Source organism: Perca flavescens, chromosome 16, assembly GCF_004354835.1.
Source record: "Perca flavescens isolate YP-PL-M2 chromosome 16, PFLA_1.0, whole genome shotgun sequence".
NCBI classification, from domain to species: Eukaryota; Metazoa; Chordata; class Actinopteri; order Perciformes; family Percidae; genus Perca; species Perca flavescens.
The window spans coordinates 677,980-700,000 of NC_041346.1; the positions used below are offsets into that span (position 1 = coordinate 677,980).

At 42.3% G+C, this 22,021-nt stretch overlaps 1 protein-coding gene across 1 annotated transcript in view; it reads right to left on the bottom strand.

The window, feature by feature from the left end:
* slc12a2 (solute carrier family 12 member 2) overlaps positions 1–22,021 on the bottom strand; it is an 89,617-nt gene that overhangs the window by 11,838 nt on the left and 55,758 nt on the right. The window contains exons 17-23 of the mRNA XM_028600773.1: positions 17,746–17,886; positions 16,734–16,840; positions 14,907–14,986; positions 14,458–14,601; positions 12,849–12,896; positions 9,570–9,692; positions 7,921–8,032 (exon numbers count right to left, since the gene is read on the bottom strand). Of these exons, the coding sequence (XP_028456574.1) occupies positions 7,921–8,032; positions 9,570–9,692; positions 12,849–12,896; positions 14,458–14,601; positions 14,907–14,986; positions 16,734–16,840; positions 17,746–17,886 (755 nt within the window). The remainder of the gene's footprint in view (positions 1–7,920; positions 8,033–9,569; positions 9,693–12,848; positions 12,897–14,457; positions 14,602–14,906; positions 14,987–16,733; positions 16,841–17,745; positions 17,887–22,021) is intronic.

The window sequence follows — 22,021 nt, forward strand, 5'->3', positions numbered from 1 at the left end:
AGTCACTGACCTCGCCAGACTGTCCCACGGCCAATAATCGGCCTGATGTGTCCTGGCCCATAGACCTACAGGACAACGCACCACAGACGTCTGCTAAATGGACCGAATTCAGACCGAATGCTGCCGGTTACCTACAGCTCCGAGGCGGCCGTGGGTTAGGTGTGGACGGTGCTGCTCCTCGTGAGCGAGGGATATTTGTTGCGTGTGCTGTGTGTCTCCGATGCTTTGTACACAGTTTTTTTTTCTGATTGCGTTTGTGTTTTGTGTCAATAAAGCTCTCTTTGAATAAACAGCACGTTCCTGGCAAATCATTTTAATTAGGATAACCATGACATGAATATACAACATAGCATATATTAAATAAATATATATAATACATAAATAAATAAATAAATAATATAATTTTATTATTATAATAATAATGGCCCAGGTTGACCAATATTCTAACCCGTGACAGACCTGTCAACCAATCACGAGAGATTTTTCTTATTTAAAAGTAGTGGTTTCAGTGAGGAAATTCCAGCCAGGCCAGACGTTCTCTGGCCAGGCGCCTATTCATATTCTAATTAGATCCATTAACACCTCCGCGGGGGCTCTCCACATACCTCATGGTTTGTTTCCGACAATATGTGGCAACATTTGGGGGATTTCCGGGCGTTTACAGGCATTTACGGGGATGGAAATCCCACTTTTCATGCAGTGAAAGGAGCGTCACCAACGGACGCCGCACAAATGCCTCTGGGCGCAAATGGATAGTCCTTCAACCAATCAGACCAAAGATCCAGGTGACGTAGCAGCGACAGCGGCATTAACTGGTTGCTGCCAAGCCCCCAGGAAGAGCGCCATGTCTATATGCCAACATGGGCTTAGTGGATAACGGTGGTACTGCACCCCATGGCCCAGAAAGACTTTTCACATAGACATTACATGGCGAAAGAAACGTCTATATTTCAGCGGATCATTTGTTTCGGGGTATATCAACCTACCAGCCCGAACACTGAAAGGGTCCTTGTTTAAAACGTTACTTTAACATTCACTAGAAGCGAATCCGGAATTATTAAATTTGAAATGATGAACGCGCATAATGGACGCGAGCAGACCCACGGGACTGCACACGCCCGCTCACATGACTGTTCTTCCGAGCACACGTAGCTAATGGTTGTAATTCATGTGTTCTATTAATACGTTCGTGGTATTATCTTATGAAGTTATGATACATCCGAGGGATGTATGTATGTTATAAAGCCTGTTATGTAGATGTAACGTCATTAGCGTTTCCCAAACTGGCGGGGCTATCGGCTAGCTAGCTAGTTGCTAACATCAGGGTTAGCTAGCATGGCTGTATTAAGATCATGCCTACATAACGTTACAACAGACATAGTGATTACATCGCCTTGGTTCTCTCCTATGATACATCCGATGCATACAGCATCTGTAGGCTGTAAAGCTTGTAACGTGGATGAGAGATGAAGCCGTGGATGAGCTCTGTTCCCGAAACTGCAGGCTAACTGCTAGCGCTAGCTAGTAGCACGACATAATGATTAAATCTCCTTGGTTGTCTAGCTAGCTAAATACATCTATTGTTTATTTAGCTAAGCATGTAAACGATCGGGAACAACGAAAACACAATGTTTAACGTTAGTGAATATTTTAGACAATGAAAACGGCGAGTTCATGAGTTCGCCACTTGTAAGAGACACGGGAGATAAGCTCATGAACGAGCATGTTGCTACCGGTTGCTACGACAACACAAACAAATTGTTGCTAGTGCGCGTGTCCACCGTGACGTCATGGGCCAAGAATGCGGAAATGCCGAGCTCCATGTTGTCTTAATGCGCTTTTGAGCACTCTCATTGGAACGTACGGGGCTTCCCGCCGAACACTGTATCCAGTTCTCTTAATACATCCATGGTTGCTGCGCTTCGGTGGCCGTCATGTTGAATGTAAACAAAAAGCTTTTGCTTATCGTCATCGTGTAAAGCCCGCCTCGACGGTTGCGATTGGTGTAAAGCCCGCCTCGACGGTTGTGATTGGTGTAAAGCCCGCCTCGGCGGTTGTGATTGGTGCCTCGATTTTGGGGACATTGAAAATGGGCTTGAATGGGCTCTTGGCCAGACTGACTTGCAGAGCAAATCTCACATTTGCTGGAAGTTTGTCAGGATTTACCCAGGCTAAGACAGCCTCCATAGGGCTCTACATTGAGTCAGTGCTAAAAGCTGACTGGAGATTTGAAAATATGACTTCGTCTAAGTTTCCAACCGAGCCGCCCCACTGTAACTGTAGTTTAAAAAACATAAAAATACAGTACAAATAATTCCCAGTAGCTTAGGCCCGGTGGGCCACCAGGCTTGCAATACACTGGAGGAAACACTGAGCCAGCACCTGGCGCTGTCCAAATATACCAACTCCTCTAAAGCTCACTGACTACCATTGTGTCCACACAAAGTAGGAATCAGAGTTTGTGGTTGTGAGGGAACTATTTCCTGGTGAACTGAGATTGTCAGGTGTGGTACCACCGTGTGTGTATAGAGCCAAAAAAAACAGTTCTCACCAGTGTTGGAATGTAACTAAGTACATTTACTCCAGTACTGTACTTCAGTCCAAATGTTGAGGTACTTGTACTTTACTTGAGTCTTTTCTTTTTATGCCACTTTCTACTTCTACTCCGCTACATTTCAGAGAGAAATATTGTACGTTTTACTCCACTACATTCATCTGTTACAGCTTTAGTTACTAGTTTCTTTAGTTACTCCACTACATTCATCTGTTACAGCTTTAGTTACTAGTTACTTTAGTTACTCCACTACATTCATCTGTTACAGCTTTAGTTAGTTTCTTTAGTTACTCCACTACATTCATCTGTTACAGCTTTAGTTACTAGTTTCTTTAGTTACTCCACTACATTCATCTGTTACAGCTTTAGTTACTAGTTACTTTAGTTACTCCACTACATTCATCTGTTACAGCTTTAGTTACTAGTTACTTTACACATTCAGATTCCTGCACACAGAACACATGTAGTTTATAAATCTGATGTTTGATTCTAAAGTAAACTAGCCGACAATATAACGGCTACAAGTCCAGCTGAGATGATGAGACCATTAAACACACAGCTGGTTGGATCCTTTACTCTTTCTACAATGGGAGAATACTTGAACTACATTTACCTGATGATACTTACACACTTTTACTGAAGGAACATTTACAATGCAGGACTTTTACTGTAGTAGTAGAGTATTTTTACAGTGTGGTATTAGTACTTTTACTGCAGTAATCTGAATACTTCTTCCATCCCTGGTGCTCACCAACCCAGTCTGGTAACCCACAGAAACACTGGGTGGATGGATACACTGTCAAAAAATAGTTCCAGAAAATGACTCCCCCTAAAACCACAAATTATTATTTTGACATGTCGAGTCATTGACAGATTAGGGGTGATAGAATGCAAAACCGATTTTACCCTGTCATAGTTGAATAACGACCGTTCAGTGGGTAAATAGGACATACATATGAGCTCAAAATCCCATTGACACCCCTTTACTATGAAAATCTCATATTTTGAAACTGCCGCTGAAAACGGGCAAATCTCAACAAAGCTGGTTGCTTGCGTAAGCATCTCAAAATCTGTCACAGCCGTGGGTGTATTAAGAGAACAGTTACGCCCCAACATTTACATAGGCTACACAACTGACCTGAGATCAGGTAGTCTTCTGAATCTAGGTCACGCAGATCTCTGCTATTCCATTACAAAATTCACTTCTGAAACTTTTTTATGCGAGAAATCAACTATGTAAAGCTCAAATATGGGCCGTTTTACAAAAATGTATGTCTAATTGCAAATTTTGTCCGACTGTGTGTTGGACTTCAGCGGCCGGTGCTGCCTGGGTTACTGCCTCGCCGCCCGGGCCTGCCTTCCTTCACAGACCCCGGCCTGCTGTGAGCTCGATTGAGCTCCGTTACGGCTGGCAACCCACGGCACTTCATACCCGCGCCAAGTCACCGTTTTGTGGGCTAATGGACTACTAAATGCCGGTGCTCTGACAGAGCTCCAGGGCCTGCAGTTCCCCTCTTCCTAATGCCAGGTGTGTGTGAGTGAGAGCGCGGTCAGCGAGCTTGTTACGCCAGCAATCTCTTACCACAGGTTCCAGTTAATCTTATAATGTGTGTAATTATAATGTGTTGAGTTATTTAAACAAACGATCGGTGAAATACACGCCTCTTGTCCGCGAGTCTCATTGATAGAGCCTGCGGCTGGATGTGATAGAGCCTGCGGCTGGATGGAGCTAGCTAGCCTCCTCTTAGAATTCCTCCGGAATTCACAAAAAATCATTAACTTGAAATCGGACACCGTTGTTAGCTACTAACTAAATGTCTTATAAAAGACATTTAGTTAGTTGTATAAGTGGCGTGACGAAATTCAAACTGTAAATATACTCTAATTACGCCGAAAATGAAGCTAACTATCCGTGATTTGTAGCTACACACAGCTATGAAGGGACAGTCGCAGCTGACAAAACACCTAGCTAGTCTTCACAAATATTCATTAACTTGAAATCGGACACCGTTGTTAGCTTTATAAGACATTTAGTTAGATGTTGTATACGTGGCGTGACAAAATTCAAACTGTAAATATACTCGGAATTACGCCGAAAATGAAGCTAGCTATCCGTGATTTGTAGCTAGCTACACATAGCTAGGATTGAAGGGACAGTCGCAGCTGACAAAACCCCTAGTCTTCACAAATATTCATTAACTTGAAATCGGACACCGTTGTTAGCTTTATAAGACATTTAGTTAGATGTTGTATAAGTAGCGTGACATGTGTGTAACATGTGGTAAGAGATTGCTGGTGTAACAAGCTCGCTGACCGCGCTCTCACTCTCACACAACGGGCCATTTAGCTAGCAGGAAGAGGGGAGTTACAGGCCCTGGAGCTCTGTCAGGGCTGCCAGCCTAACGGAGCAGGCCGGGCTCTGTGAAGGAAGGCAGGCCGGGCGGCGAGGCAGCAGCACCGCCGCTGAAGTCCGACACACAGTCTTACCATATTTGCAATTAGCCATCAATTTTCGTGAAACGGCCCATATTTGAGCTTTATATAGTTGATTTCTCACATAAAAAAAGTCTCAGAAGTGAATTTGGTAAGGAAACATTGCAGTGTCTGGAATATGAGATTCTGCCCCTTCTCTAATGTGTGTGTATTGGGGATTTGCTCAACCAATCAGCGTGCGTCTCTAATGTGTGTGTATTGGGGATTTGCTCAACCAATCAGCGCGCATCTCTAATGTGTGTGTATGGCAATTCACTCAACCAATCAGCGCGCAGCTCATCTAAATATTCACGAGCATACCATATTTGGAAGAAAAGCTCTTGTTACAAATAGGGCCAAAACACAGGGATGCATAAGGGTCAATACAATATCAACCAGGCCATTTTCAGCCCAACTAATGTTACATACCCCATTAGGAGACCATAAGGAACAGTGTGAAATACTCTATATTATCATCGTATCACCCCTTTAAACAAACATGATACAGCATGATAATCAGTGAGCTGGTAGGTTTATTTTTTCAAATTTGGGCAGAGCCCTCTGTTTTCAGTCTTCATTCTAAGCTAAGCTAACCACATCCTGACTTCAGCTCCCTACACAGACATGAGATTGATTTCCTTGCTGTAGGAAAGAAAGCTATTTCTGAACAGGTTGAACTTTTCCTTTGATACCATAGAAAACTAATGTCCGAAGACACTGAAATAGGGTGTTTGTTCACTCTACATGCCTTCAGTTCAGTTTGGATAATTACCAGAGATGGGACTCTCCAACAATAACAAGGAAATGAGCCCTGCTGGCCACACACTAATGGTTCTGATGAAGACCTGATCCGGGGGGAATACAACCACAAAGCAGACAGGATGTTCCCAAACAGCTTTCTCCAAGGACCACACTTTATACTTATATTTCTGGGTTTTCACCAATTTCCATAATCATTTGTAACATTTTAGATTGCATTTAAAGTTCAGTGTGATGTCGACTAAACATTCAGTTAATGTTTGGTTGCCTTTACCTTTTGTGTAAGTGGAGTAAGGTCTTGAAATACCACGTGCATGTGACGGTAGTGTACGTCAAATTTAACCTGTGAGCGTAATTCTCAGCTTTACATGCACCAGTGCACGTAACTTGGTACAGTAATTAGGTGGAAAAAAGGACAAATACACCAAATGGTGCATTTTAAAAAAAAGTTAAGAAATTTTAACATTTTTCACCAGTGCATGTCAACAGAAGTTTTCAAGCCCTGGAAGCCATGGCGTCCATGAACACACCACAGGACAGTTTTCAAAGAAGAACTAAATTTTCCTGATGATACTTACATACTTTTAATGAAGTAACATTGTCAATGCAGGACTTGTACTGCTACAAAGTATTATTGCAATGTAGTATTGGTACTTTTACGTAAGGTAAAGGATCTGAATACTTCTTCTACCAGGCTGCTCTGTGTTTTGGTGCTGGTCTCAGTCAGTTTGGATGAATTTTCATCACGTGGCTGTGCATGGCAGTAAACAAACATGGCTGCCTACATGTAGCTGAACAGCTGTAGAATATTATGCATTTTACAGCTCCTTGATCATGTAAATGGTTGATAGATTTTTTTTTAAAATTGGACATGTTCTATGTGAGGTTTGTAGCCACTTAGTGATTTTTTTTGGCCTACTTTGGAGCTTTTTTACATAATGTCGAGGCACATTCAGGGACCGTCGCAATTTTGAGAATCCAACAGCTTCTTTCTAGGGTTAGTGGTTTTTCTTTGGCAACTACAATAAAACAGTCAAAGTTTGACCATTTGTCATACAGAGAGGAATCCGTAATGTTATGCAGTGTTACGTGCTGACTAATCGGTGTCCAACAGTATGTGCCAAGGACATCAACCAAAGTGTCACTTTGGAATGGCTAATTACAAATTTGAAAACTTTACAAGTCAGTGGCAAGTAAAATGTTTGGTGATGTACATGAACTGCATGTTGTTGTGTGAGCTGTACACATTTAAACATGTGTCTATTCACAAGACACTGAGGGTTAGAATCTCGAGTGCCTCTTAGTCAGGTTGTGTATCAATAAATCAGCTTCTTATGGCAAACATGTGAACACACACTTGTGTGCAAAGTGGCCGGCGTCAACAGAACACAGTGGCATTGTGTCAGCAGCAGCTGAGGAGAGAGAGTGCTGCTGGAGGAGAGCAGATGGCCACAACCCTAGTCATGCCAGAAATCTACAAACAGAGCACTAAGAACCGGGAACAATCTTTCCAACCATTATTATTTTTAACTATTATCATGATTATTGTATGTAGTAGCAGTTGTTGTATTTCTGTCTTCTTCTATTTTTAGGGTTAATAATTGGGGAAAGTGAACAAAAGTCATTTCTTTTGCTAAATGTGACCTTATCTACTAGGATTCCAATGGAATTGTTTTTTTGTTTGAGTTGTTTGGAAAATTTGGTTTTAAAATCTGATCATCGGTTCCAAATTTAACCTGCCCAAGTGTTGGTTTCCGTAGCGACCACTGTACTTCCAGGAGCTGGTTGTGTTGCAGCCATGGAGCTCAGTAACAGCGCTCTAAAGTGTGGATGTAAAAACCCGGTAAAACTGTTAATCACCAATGAATCCAAATCAAATGGTCCTCTTATCTGTGAAGTAAAGATGTGTTTCAACTCCAGCCCTCAAAGAACCAGAATCAAAAAGGAAGAATTGGAATCAGAAATGTTCAAATCTAAACGATGCCCAACCCTACTATCTACTCGTGTTAACCTTTGAATTTGACATGGTGTTGGGCGCCCAGATAGCTCAGTTGGTAGAACCAGCGCCCATATATAGAGGTTTACTCCTCGACGGCCCTTTCCTGCAGGTCATGGGAAGAACTTGCAGTACTTACGCTCTGCGGTCATGATCGATCCTGTTGATCTTGCCTCCGATGAAGACCCGGATCTTGCAGTCCTTCCACCTCTTCTTGTTGGTCAGCAGGTAGGGGATGAGCAGGGTCAGACCTGGACACGAGACATGTCATGTCAACATGTAGGCTACATCTCCATCGCTACGTTTTGGTTTTTAAGCGTTTGAGTTTTGAGCAACAAGTGTCTCCAGTAGAAGAACTAATCTCTGTTTAAACTAACACGGCCTAACCTCATATCTCATCATCATTCTGGTATACTGGATGTAAACAGGAGGCAGCGTGGAGGCTCCGCCCCCTATGGTAGTTACCATGGTAACGTTAGCAGCTTTAGTCTCTGAGAACAAGACGTCGTGACCGATAAGACCCAATCAGGAGGAGAAACGTTGGCGTCTGTGTCGGTCAAGGTTTCCGGTTTAGGGGCTCAGAAAAGCCAGAGCAGGGGGAATGAGAGGGGGAAACACCAGAGCAGGGGGAATGAGAGGGGGAAACGTTAGAGCAGGGGGAAACACCAGAGCAGGGGGAATGAGAGGGGGGAAACGCCAGAGCAGGGGGAATGAGAGGGGGAAACGTTAGAGCAGGGGGAATGAGAGGGGAAACACCAGAGCAGGGGAATGAGAGGGGGGAAACACCAGAGCAGGGGGAATGAGAGGGGAAACGTTAGAGCAGGGGAATGAGAGGGGGAATGAGAGGGGGAAACGCCAGAGCAGGGGGAATGAGAGGGGAAACGTTAGAGCAGGGGGAATGAGAGGGGGAAACACCAGAGCAGGGGAATGAGAGGGGGAAACACCAGAGCAGGGGGAATGAGAGGGGGGAAACACCAGAGCAGGGGGAATGAGAGGGGGAAATGTAGCAAAAGTTATTCCTTTTTAAACCAAAACATAGCAGTGTAAATATAGTCACGAGAAGAGAAGAGAAGAGAAGAGAAGAGAAGAGAAGAGAAGAGAAGAGAAGAGCAGAAAGCTGATCCAGAGAGCGGCGTGAGCCTGCACCAGAGGGGCAGTGTCTCTGCTGTCACAGTGAGGACGACGCCTCTGGCCTTGTTCACATCTTCCCCTCCGCTGGGCTGACAGCGCGTCAGATTGACATATTGTACTGATCAACATATCACTAAAAGATTTCATCACACAGCTAGGGGGTCCATCTCATGCCTCTGTGTTGTCCTGCTTTATGTTACTCAAATTGTTCTGTGTCCATATCTGTTTTTAACACAGGTTTTTGTGCAAAATGTCCCTGTGCATTCAAGAGAATCATTTATGTTGTTTACTGTATTTTTAAGACAATATTCAGTTTTTCCAACACAAATTTCATTTAGTATTTATTGTATTTATTTCTTGGCTGCAAGCCAAACTACCTAACAACAGAATTATTTTAATCTGCCAACAAAAAGGTGATGCATGCTTTTCTTCTAAAACATACAAGTATGTACAATAATAGCAATTTGGACTAACCGAAAACTCAGATTGGACAGATAGTCTAGCTAGCTGTCTGGATTTACCCTGCAGAGATCTGAGGAGCTGTTAACCATAGTCCTCACAAATCCACCAGATATACCACTGTATATAAACTGCCCTCGATATAGACTGCCATTGGACTGATCTCCCAATAGCGGACATTTCTTTTCCCAGACTCACCTCCGTCATCAAACAGCCACCAGACGTCCACTGTGCCCTTCCCTTGTTTCTTCTGGAACTGCTGGCTGGCCTCCAGCAGCCTCTGGTCTGACCCATTCAGTGGTAGAGTCGGGCTCCTCTTTTCTGTAGGGATAGAGGATAGAACACACACACACACACACACACACACACACACACACACACACACACACACACACACACACACACACACACACACACACACACACACACACACACACACACACACACACACACACACACACACACACACACACACACACACACACACACACACACACACACACACACACACACACACACACACACACACACACACACACTTTAGATGATAAAATACAACTGTAATTACTAGAATATGTCAGCCTGTGGGGAGTCCTGAGAGTGGAACCAAACCCCCAGTGGACAAACAGTGTGTACTTTGGATGAGTAATTTATGTAGAGTCGGACTTTTGTGGTTTTGAAAAGGGTATGATGGTAAGCACTTAAAACATGTTTCACAATTCTAATAAAACTAAAAGGCAAATTATGAAACCGCCACGTTACAGTTCCAGTTTTTCCTCTGCACATTTTAGATTTAGAGATTTCAGAATTGTTGATTTTGAAGTTATTATTTAAAAATCATCAACATGTTACATTTGTAACCAATGCCTCAGAGTAAAGGAGAGGAAAGACAGACTCTGTTGTCAAATTGTCAAGTGAATTTTAAGCAAACTTTTAAAATGTTGCAAAAAAAAAAAAAAAAAAAAAGCAAAAGCAAATTAAAAGCGTAAAAACTAGACTAGGCAAAGCGTAGTTTGGTCACAAGCTGATGTTACACATGGTTGTAGATCGTAAACCGGCTTGCCAAATCAAAGAGTTTAGAAGCCGAGTTCTCTGGCTAAATTGAGAGAGGGAGCACTGGACCAGTTGGCCACCTGTGAAGAATCCAGGGTTGTGGCAGAGACATTTGGTGTCAGCGAGAAAACCTTCCACCGCTGTGTATACGCGGTGTGCAGGGCCATACTACTCACGCTGTTGAACCAATTTCTCAATTTACCCGACATGTCTGAGGCCCAGGCTATAGCGCACCGCAACTCCACCATGCACCTTGTGCCACAAGTGTACAGCGCCCTGGATGGGACCCGTATCCCGATCCTTCCCCCATCTGATGGATACTGGGACTATAGTCATGTGCGCTATGTCACAACTGACTCGGCAAAGCTGTTTCCATCTCCCATTTTGTGCATGAACTCTTTTTCGAAAAAGGCAAAAACCACCTCAAGCGAGCATAAAAACCTTTTTTTTTTATTTGAAGATTTCTTTTTAATTCTGCCGTTTCCATCAACATTTACTAATGCGATACTTCAAAATGTGTATAAAAATACGTTGATGGAAACATGACTAACGTGAGGCACAAATCTGCAGCAATGTCGAGTGTCTGTAATCAATTATTGTTCATTATTAAACACTGTTGGTCAGCTATGGACTGGCCACTGCTTTTGACTTATTTATTTTTTTGTATCTCAATTTTAATACTTTCTGTATTCTGTACTTCTAAGTATTATGAATAAAATATAAAATGTTACAAAGCAGGGGCAATTCCCATCAACAATTTTCCATTTTTTTCTCAAGGCGGCGTCCTCCGTGTGTTGCGTTTACAATGACATAGTGTACACAGAGACTTGCAACAAATCTTTCCATCTGAGAAGCTGTAAATGTTTGACCAATCGTTTCAGTAGCAGTTCATATTCATGGTGTACTGAGATGAACAGACAACAATGGCTGCCTTCAAGTTAGAAAATGGACAATAGAGAGTATGCTTAGGAGAATGGTCGGCAACAATGAAAAGCAAAAGCCAACTGTAGTTTAAAAACAAGTTTAGATAAGGGGTTGTTGAAATATGGACAAGGTCATGAGGCTGCAGAAGCTGGGGGATGGAGCCTGGACAGCAGAATTGGAATTAGAATTGGTCTGAAAAACACACCAAATTGTTGGACATGTAAGACAGAGGACAGCCAATTACTTCATGTCCTATGGTCCTGTGATAAGGTCCAGGAATTTTGGACTGGGATCTATGATAACCTATGTCAGATTGCAGGGACCCAGGTTCCATTCATCCCAAGATGATTTGTTCTGGGAGATGGGTCAGTCCTAAGAGGGATAGATAAGCACATATGAAGCTGGGTCCAGACTAGTTTACTGATAGCCAGACAGATTATTTTAAGAGGACGGAGGCATGAAGGGGTGCCGTCAATCCAGGAGTGGGCTTGTGAGAGGGCTAGGGTGGCGATGTTTGAATAAATGTCATATAAACGGTTTGCCAGATTGGATGTCTATACTAGAAAAGAGAGAAAGTAGCTGAACTTTCTGGAGGGCTCCTAAGAAGCTCTGTGCTGGGGAGAGGCTTATGGTGTGGTCATTTATACATATGTTTATTTGGTTTATTGTTTATTGTCTATTTTGTTATTATATGGTTGAATGGTTTGGAATATTGTAGTCACTGTGTCATGTATTCTTGATTTTTGTCAGGGTGGCACGGTATGATCATTAAATGAAGAATGATAATGTCAGTGAACTGACTCAGTCCTAAATATCTGTAGCCAGCATTAGCCACCATGGGTGGAAGGCTGTCCCAGTAACATCTGACACTTTATTCAACTGAGTGAGTGCATTTTTATTGTTTCTTAATGGGACTTTTCATTTGAAAGAGGAAGACGTGTTCTTTTAAAAGTTACATTGTTGCTCTTTGAAGTTTTGATATAGGTAGCTATTTTTCTGATGCATGGATGATTTCTTTCATGTACACGGGGAAACACCAGCGATCAGAAACAGGAGAGCAGTTTTCATCCTGGAAAAGAAAGCTGCAGACAATGTGTCCCCTCCAGAGTGAGAAGAAGCAGCAGGCGAGAGAGGCTGAAGACGAAAGGAGGAAATTGAAATGTTGGCACACACTCACAACATTAAATACTCAAGACTTGGACTGAGTTAAGGCACTATCACGCACACACACACACACAGTACAGCGTCAGAGACTGGGCTTGAGCTACAAGCTGGAGAAAGAGAGGAAAAGACAGGATGTTATTCCCCAAAGCCAAGAAGCTAGACATGGAGAGACACAAGACAGAGACAGCCGGGCACAGGACGGGATGTTAATACAGGCGGAATTCATAATATACTGTGAAAAATGAGGCGACAGAGAGCTAGATGGATGGAGATTCAGATGAAAACAAAGCAGAGAGAGAAAGGTTTAAAGGCAACACAATAAAGTGGATCTCCTGCCTTTTCTCAACAGGGGCTGAGTCGTAGCTTTGCCATCATCGTCGTCATCTGGGAAATGTGAGACAAAAGGAGAGATATTGATGTGAAATGTTGGTTTGATGTGATAAAAAATTACAACCAAGGCTTCATGAATCAAGATGAAGTTGAGTACAACAGAACATGTACATTATTAAGAAGGATTAAAAGTGCAACAAAGCAGACATTCACAGATGGTCCTGAGGAGACAGCTAGCTTCATGCTAACTGAAGCTTTAACAGAGGGCTCAACTTAGTCTCTCCCGTTTCTGGAAACGTCTTACACCGGCTTCCAATGGCCATTCGGAGGGGATCAAATCCACATAAATCACCTGCAACTCTCGAAACTCAACTCTCCACCAACACTATGCTGGGATTAAAATGAAAAGCTCCCACACTGAGGAGGGTGATTCTGTCTTAATGACGGCTCAGGTACAGTAGGAGCTCAGGCTCACAGTAAGAGGATTAGCCCAATCATCTTCACCAGACCTACATGTTCACAATGTGTGTGGAGAGCAAGAATGACCAAAAACATACAGAAGCCATTCAATTTAGAAAGTGAATTAGAGCTGTACTTCTGTTAAAAGGACACAGCAATGTTGTATGGATGAAGTGCTGCTGTGGAAGTTCTGTTTGGGAGACCGTTTACATCAACAGCAAAGTTAAACTGCAGAACAAGTGTCAGCAGTTCCTTTGGTGAGCCGAGCGATAGAAATGATGGTAACCACAATACAAAAATACAACCCAAGTTGTAATGATCAACCTGAAATGATCCCTTATCAGTAGATTTGAGTGACATACATGTGCACCTCTCGTTGTAGGGCATTTGTTTTACAGATTTGATATTGTACTTAAACTTTGACAAAAAAAAAAAAAGTAACACAGCTCACCCTACAATAAGACAATAAAGTAAGCATGCAGCAGTACAGGGCTAAATACTCCAAGAGCCTTGGTGAACCCAGACTGGACCAGGCTGGTGCTCCGCTGCCACAAGCTGGGAACAATTGGTGGGTTGGTTTGTTTGCTCAGAGTTGTGTGGGTGGCACGTCTACATCTCTCTCTCTCTCTGGGGAGTATTAAACTGGAGTCATGGGTCACTGAGGCAACTTCCTGTTCGAGCAGTGTGTGTGTGTGTGTGTGTGTGTGTGTGTGTGTGTGTAGGCACAATAATAGAAGTCATTGATGGATTAAGAGGGATCTCTGATAATGTTGTTAAACTGATTTCCTGAATGAAAAGCCTTCCTCTGTCATGACCTAAAGTAGTGTTTGAGCAACATAAACACGCACGCATGCACGCACGCACGCACGCACGCACGCACGCACTCCTCAATTTATGGTTAGATTAAACTATATTTTTTTGAGCTTCAGTATGAACCAATGGGCTTGGAGCTAAGAGCCACAGACATAATGCATAAAAGGATATTATACAGTATGCATAAATAAGATGTTCACAATACAGAAGTGCTTTATTTTCTTCAATATGCAATTATTTTTTTAAATCTAACTTTATAAATTATTATGTTTTCCATTTCCCTACTTCTGTCTTAAGTGTGCTTGGCCAATAAAAGTCATTGATAGTGAGGCGGGGTGCTGACCTTTGTGCACAGCCGGACTGTTCTGGAGGCTGGTGGCCTTAGATGACAGCTTGGAGGAATCTGCGTCAGAGTCTTTGCTGGTGTCTATGGACACTATCACATCTTTCATCCCCGAGGACTTCTCCTGGGAGGACAGCAAGTCATCTGGGAGGAAACGGGAGGACAAAACAAGGCAAGGAGAGGGAACACAAGACGGTGGGAATTAGAAATGCTTATTTTACAGAGTGTCATGGTGTGAAGACAAAAAAACTAAAACAAAACACGAAAACAGGGAAAAAAGGAAATCAGAGAACTTTAGAGTTCAGTAGTCTTCACACAGAAACACTCCAGTGATTAAACTTGATTTTATATGCAATTTTGGAGACATCTGCCATGTTGTGTTACAGGTGCTACAATTTAGAAAAATCATTTTGATTTCAACCACACTGATAAACTGTTTGTTTTGATACCTTGTCCTTGGATATGAGACACATCCAGTCCCTCTTTGAGTCGCAGAATAACAGCACCAAACTGGAAGTCAAAGGAATCGCTGAGAAGAAAAAAACAAAAACGGAATTAAAGTCTGAGAATAAAATGCCTCCAGTGGATAGCCGCTGTTAACACAGTGCATCTGTTCCTGGTGCATACACCCATGTTATGAGTATAGAGCTCAACAGTGTGGTTGAAAATCCCGTTGATTATCATCCATAAAGTCTAAACCATCCCAGGAAGACGGACCCTGAGCTGTGAGGTTGTGTAACCAAGGTTTCTGCTCCTGTAGAAGACACAAGTCTGTATAAAATCAACCTGGTTCTAAGGAAAACCAGTTTTATTTACCATGTCATGGAGAAGTACTACACTACCCACAATCCTAACCGTAACAGCGACGTCTCTGATTGGTGGAGCTCGCTCTTACCATGGAAATGTTTACCGCACCCACGGCTAGAGCAAGCCTCTACCATTGAAGTCTCTGATAGTTTCTGTACTCAGTCTTGGACCTTTGCTTTTTCATTTTTCATAATGTTCTTTTGCGGATTAAATGTTTTATGGTCACGATTCATCTCGTAGCTGGTTGGCACGGTTCCAGCCTTACAAATCGTTCTATCAGCCTTTATGAAAAAACAAAACAAATAAAAAAAGAGACTCAAGCAGCCCTGCACCCGGCTGCTATATAAAATGCATGTTGGTCTCATTTGTAGTCGTAATACAGTGAATTATATTTGGAGTAGCAAAGAAAGAACTTCAACACCATGGAATACCAAAAAAACATTGTAAAGCACTGCGGGAGCATTTCATTGAGAACATTTAGACCGTTTAAAATGATTTTGGACATAAAACACAATTCTTCAGTGAAGACTTTGTAAGACCTAAAATTTTTATTTAGAAATTTTAGACTTTTTAAGACTTTAAACCCTGTGTTGAGCTCTATAATGTTACATTAATTTCCACATCAACAACAACAAAAAAATCAGCAGAGGACATACTCAACTAAACCGAGAGTGAAGAAGAAGTGGCTACAGAGGAGGCTGCTGAGAGAAGGCTCCAACGTGTGGAGGCTGAACCTTACAGCTTGTACTCTGCCTCGGCTCTAGCTGGACGGAAAGTAAAGGGCAAATTGCTGAGCGTATTAGCAAAGATTTTAATATTGTCGGGCTGAACCATCTGACCTTCAGCTCTAATGCCATAATCCCCACACTTTACAATCAGGAACTCATTCAGCTTAAGTCCTTCACTCACAGTCTCACATGACTGCTTTAGTGTTCACATGGACCCACACTGCACTCCTGTGTTAGCACAGTACACACAGAGTGTCCCTGGCCCCTGGACCTCACAGGGCTCCCGGACCCTCGCCAAACAATGTCCGATTAGTTTAATGAAATGAGCTGGTTTGACCACGGATATGTCCAGAACACAGGACCTTCTTCCTGCATTTACTTTCTTGCTCCCGCCCCAGACACAGCTGACCAATAAGAGGAGGGAACTATCTTGCAGGATTTGTAATGAAGCATTTAGGTATGCTTGGATTTTTACAGGTGTGAAGCGAAACCGAACCAAGTTTACAAACTCATCAACTGAGTCAGACCAAATGAACAAGTTATAGGTGTGAAAACGCCCTGAGATACACTCAACAGGATGGTATTTCTCCTCACAACTACCATCATTCTACTCTCCTATTAGAGCATGTAGTGAAATTCATGTCCACTGATGTTAGAGGACTTGTCACTCGGAACTTTTCATTTCCAGAACATCCTCTGTATTACGATAACGTGACTCAGCTTTAGTTCTTGTCCACTTACTGGATCATGCTGATGTAAGTCTCCACGTTCATCATGTCGCCGTCCCTCCAGTCGTTCTTGAAGCCCAGCACCAGGGTGTTGGGCTTGAGGCGACCCAGGCCGGCAGCCTTGAGAGGGAGGAAATCACAATCACATGAATTCATTGCTCGACTCTTTTCTTAAAGGCTGGATACATTCCTAGGACTCATTGACACGTTCATTCTGGAGCAGGAAAGTAACTGTTAAAGCTGTCACTGGTGCCAGTTCTTACTGTTTCCTCTCAGGCCAGTTTGAACATTTCAGATGGAAACGCTGGCAGCACTGTGTATGACTCAACTCTCAGATCCTCAGGAGCTTGCTACTTTCACCTTCTTCTGGTTTCCATTCAAAATAAAATAAGACCAATTTATTCACCAAAACAACAACAACCTTTTTTCAGAACTGTGCTTCAGAAGATCTAAACTGGTTTTCTTTCTCAGCAGGAAATTTGCTTTGAATATAGTTTTCATTTAAGATGTTAAACCCCAATATTTAGGATTGAGAGTTTACTTCTCAACTAATTCTATGAAACAAATAATGAACATAAGTATTGTGTGTGTATCACACACACGTAAGAAAAATACAGAATAATATCTTTTAACTAAGCAGGGAATGTCTTTCCTGAATTGTTTCCTTTTTCTTTTCTTTTATTGGGTTATTAAAATAACATAAATTTGATTTGAGATTAATTGGGATCATTTGAGACAGTTTAAGGGCATGCAGGGGCCAAATTCAATAAAGTTCATAGCCTCTTACACAATGAATACAACTATCCTCTACCTGGAACAAAAATTTCAAACATTTGTGGTTGGCAACACTTGAGACCACTTGTGAGAAAGTTTCCATTAGAAGCATGTGCTGCTTATCAGCAAGCCGAGAGCACTGAGCCAACACGGCTGGCTGCTGCTGGCCCTTGCCGTGCGAGTCTACAGGAGGCTTGAACAATGCTTCCTGCAGAGCCGTTGACTCAGTGATAACGGGGCTGTGTTCCTACCTGCAGCAGGTACTGTGTCCCCTGCCTCATGTCCTCGGCGTACACCGGTGTGTAGAAGGCCTTGGTTTCATTCTTCAGCAGCCAGCGCTGGTACCGGGCCTGGTCCGTGCTCAGGTCTTTGAAGTTTGGCCGTCTGTAGCCCTACACACACACACGCACACGCACGCACGCACACACACACACACACACACACACACACACACACACACACACACACACACACACACACACACACACACACACACACACACACACACACACACACACACACACACACACACACACACACACACACACACACACACACACACACACACACACACACACACACACACACACACGGTTGAAACAGAGCAACATTTTGCAAGTCTTTTTGCCTCCTTTTGTTGCAGCCCTTGTCTTATGGACATGGCCTAAGCTTCCAAATATCAGAGTTATTATTTTACAGTTGTATCCAAGTCGATGAATGCGAGCTACCAGTGGTTGATATTTCAATAGTTTGGAATAGTAGCAAGTGTCCATATACAGATCAGAACAGCAGCCTACTTCAAAGATACACACAGATCACACACACACACAGATCACACACACACACACACACACACAGATCACACAAACACACACACAGATCACACACACACCACAGAGAACACACACACACACACACACATCACACACACACACTTCTGCAGCCCCACATTACCCAGGTCAGACATCCAGCAATGCTTCATTTAATCAGATCACAGACTGGAGAATTTGAACTGTAGAACAGAGTCCTGCTCTGAACCTGCTCATCAGGGACTTTGTTTATTCCTGAAGAAAAGAGCTCACCAGGAAACTCCACTGCCATTAGCTAGCTGAGAGTGTTTACAGCGTTTAGCTTGGGGGCAACAGGAGCAGACAGGACTGCACATAGCCCGCATTCATCCAATCAGAATGGCCTTTCCATCGTGAAGCAGTTACACCTGGCAGGGGATTGGTAAAAGGCTTTTTACACGGTGTAAACGGGACACATCGACCGCATCACACTGAGGCTCAGTGACCAGGTGACTCACAGAGAGTAGACGGGTGAGAAATCACCCAAGGATATGTTTGAGAACCTTTCAAAACCGTATCTCCATAACAGTTTGTCAACTGACCTGTAAACACGGGGAGCGATTAATAATTCATTTTCATCTCGTAATTCATTTTCAATGAGAGGCGAGCTAGGTAGGGGGACGCAGGCAGTTGGACAGGCAACGCAACAAGCAATCCCGTGAAACTGTTGCGTTCGTGCTCGTCACACACTCACGCCCGCCACTAGAGTTGATTTGTGTTGAACTTCTCCCTACGCGTACGACGCGCCGTTCAAATCAATGAACGAGAGATAGACTGATTCTTACTTCTAAAATATAAGTGTTTTCTAAAGAGTAATCAGGACACAGACAGCGGGGCTTCTGCTTCTCAGAGCATCGGCACAAGACTGGATTTATCAGGTAACCTCTGTAATTATGACTATGCTAATGGGTCCGTGTACTTGGCGGCCAACGGATTTTCGTTTTGAAAGGAAAAAAACAAAAACGAGAAACGGCCAGTTTCCCAATTACCATTAGTAAATAGAAAAACAAAAAAAACGGAAAACAACCCATTATTCGTTTTTTGTTTTGATATTAAAAAACGGAAAACGAAAAACTATCTCGTTATCCGATTGTCTTTGATGTGTTTGTAGATGGAACTCGGAAATTAAATTGTGTGTATAAATCTTATTCCTCATTAATTTTTTTCGTGACCCGGAAGCGATCGTAGGTAGTAAGCGGCTGCATACCCGGAAATCATTTGGACATCAATGAGACCATGGACAGTTAGAATGATACGGACATAAAAATGTTTTTAGACGAATATGCTAGTTTTATATTAGAAAACCGAAAGAATGGGATGTCTTGTGGGGATATAGCAGCTGCGTTGGGTTCACAGTTTGGAACGATACGGGGTTTTCTGAGAGGAGTGTGTGGAGGTGGTGTGCTCAGCAGGGACTTGTGGCGAAACACAAGTTGACTTTTATTATGAAGTGGTCACAGGAGATTAGCGCTGACTGCTCTCATTCATCAAAAATGAGTCTACACAAGACAACCATCATAGTCTAATAATAATAATAATAATGAAGCGAAAACATTTTCAAAATTTCTCATTTTCACCTAAAAGGTCTCTAACGTTGTTTTGCGCCATTGCTTTGGCAAATATCTGTCAGACAAACTAAAATCGAAACCATGATATGGCTTTCCCTTATCAAATCGCAAAAGACAAACAGGGATATAATTAGTATAAATAAGATATAAAATCAATATAAATGTGATTTTTGGAGGTTAAAAAAGTAACTAAGTAACTACATTTTAAATTAGCTACTTTTACTATTTTACTTGTACTTGAGTAAACAACAAAGTAACAGTACTTTTACTTAAGTAGAAATTTTTTTTTACTCTTTTCACTTCTGCTGATTTATTTAAATCTAAAAATTGCATAGACCTAGCCCTAGTCTGCATATCGGCCTAGCTGTGGTGGTCAGCTTTTTATTTACTTTAAGAGTAGCATTCATTTGTATGTTTAACAAAAGCAGTAAACGGCGATTGATAAAAAAAGAAAAACTTGCCTCAGCAATACCTTCAGCGATTTCAACTTCAAGTTGGCCGTCAGGACAGAAGTCCCTGACAAGTCCCTGCTGAGCACACCACCTCCGCACATTATTATTATTATTATTATTATTATTAGACTATGATGGTTGTCTTGTTGTGTAGACTCCTTTTTGATGAATGAGAGCAGTCAGCGCTAATCTCCTGTGACCACTTCATAATAAAAGTCAACTTGTGTTTCCTGCTGAGCACACCACCTCCACACACTCCTCTCAGAAAACCCCGTATCGTTCCAAACTGTGAACCCAACGCAGCTGCTATCTACGCAACTAGCATATTCGTCTAAAAACATTTTTACGTCCGTATCATTCTAACTGTCCATGGTCTTATGGGTCTCATGGATGTCCAAATGATTTCCGGGTATGCAGCCGCTTACTACCTTTTTTTTTTATTTTTTTTTTTATTGAACAATAGTAACAACCAACCTTGGCCTGGTACAGTAAATGAAATGTCATCACAGACAACAGACAAACACCTTACATAAAAGAGAAGAAATAGCAAATAAAAAAAAATAAAAAAAATAAAAAAAAAAGCTGCTTACTACCTACGATCGCTTCCGGGTCACGAAAAAAATGAATGAAGAATAAGATTTATACACACAATTTAATTTCCGAGTTCCATCTACAAACACATCAAAGACAATCGGATAACGAGATAGTTTTTCGTTTTCCGTTTTTTAATATCAAAACAAAAAACAAATAATGGGTTGTTTTCCGTTTTTTGTTTTTCTATTTACTAATGGTAATTGGGAAACTGGCCGTTTCTCGTTTTTGTTTTTTTCCTTTCAAAACGAAAATCCGTTGGCCGCCAAGTACACGGACCCTAATGTAGCTAACTTTAGGATTACTAAGGATAAGACTAGGATTACCACTGTTTGTTATAAATGGACCTGTGATTAGGGATATATGATACCAGTCAGCTGATCTCATTCAGTTGTACGGCAGGGATACAGTAGTGCACAGAATCTCCATGGTTACCACACATTGATCGCCTGGCGTTCACACGAGGAGCGTGGTAGACCCCGCAGATCCACACAACTACGCAGGCCGAGTGTCGCTCCCCGTGTGAAAAGCCCTTAACACGTCGCGCTCACTACATACTGTATCTGGGTCATCATTCTCTGTTAATGTGTGCACTAAAAATGAACTCTTATTGGCTGATATTCCATATTGATATCATACTCACAACTCCAGTTTGACTCCGTCTACAATTGTTACTATATATATGTGTAATAATGTTGAATGACTGCCAACTGACACAATGGGCTGGGAAACATGATGAATGGGTGACTTGATGGGAGTTGGTGGAATAGATATTTGAGCCGACCATCACACTGAACTCCAATTACACTCCAGCCAACATCATCACGGCTCGGATCAAATATGAATCAATCGCGCTACATCCCACGTGTTAACAGCTGGCTAGCTGCTTTGGGCTCCTGTCTGCTGGTTAAATGAAACATCAGACAATATATTCATCCAGAAATATAATCAAACCTAGATATAAGCATGATGTGGCTCAGCTAGTGCAGTAGTGTGGGCAGCAGAGGGTTGTAGATTTACCTATTTTATATTTTAATGGATGCTGGCAAATGATGTGTGCATTAGATG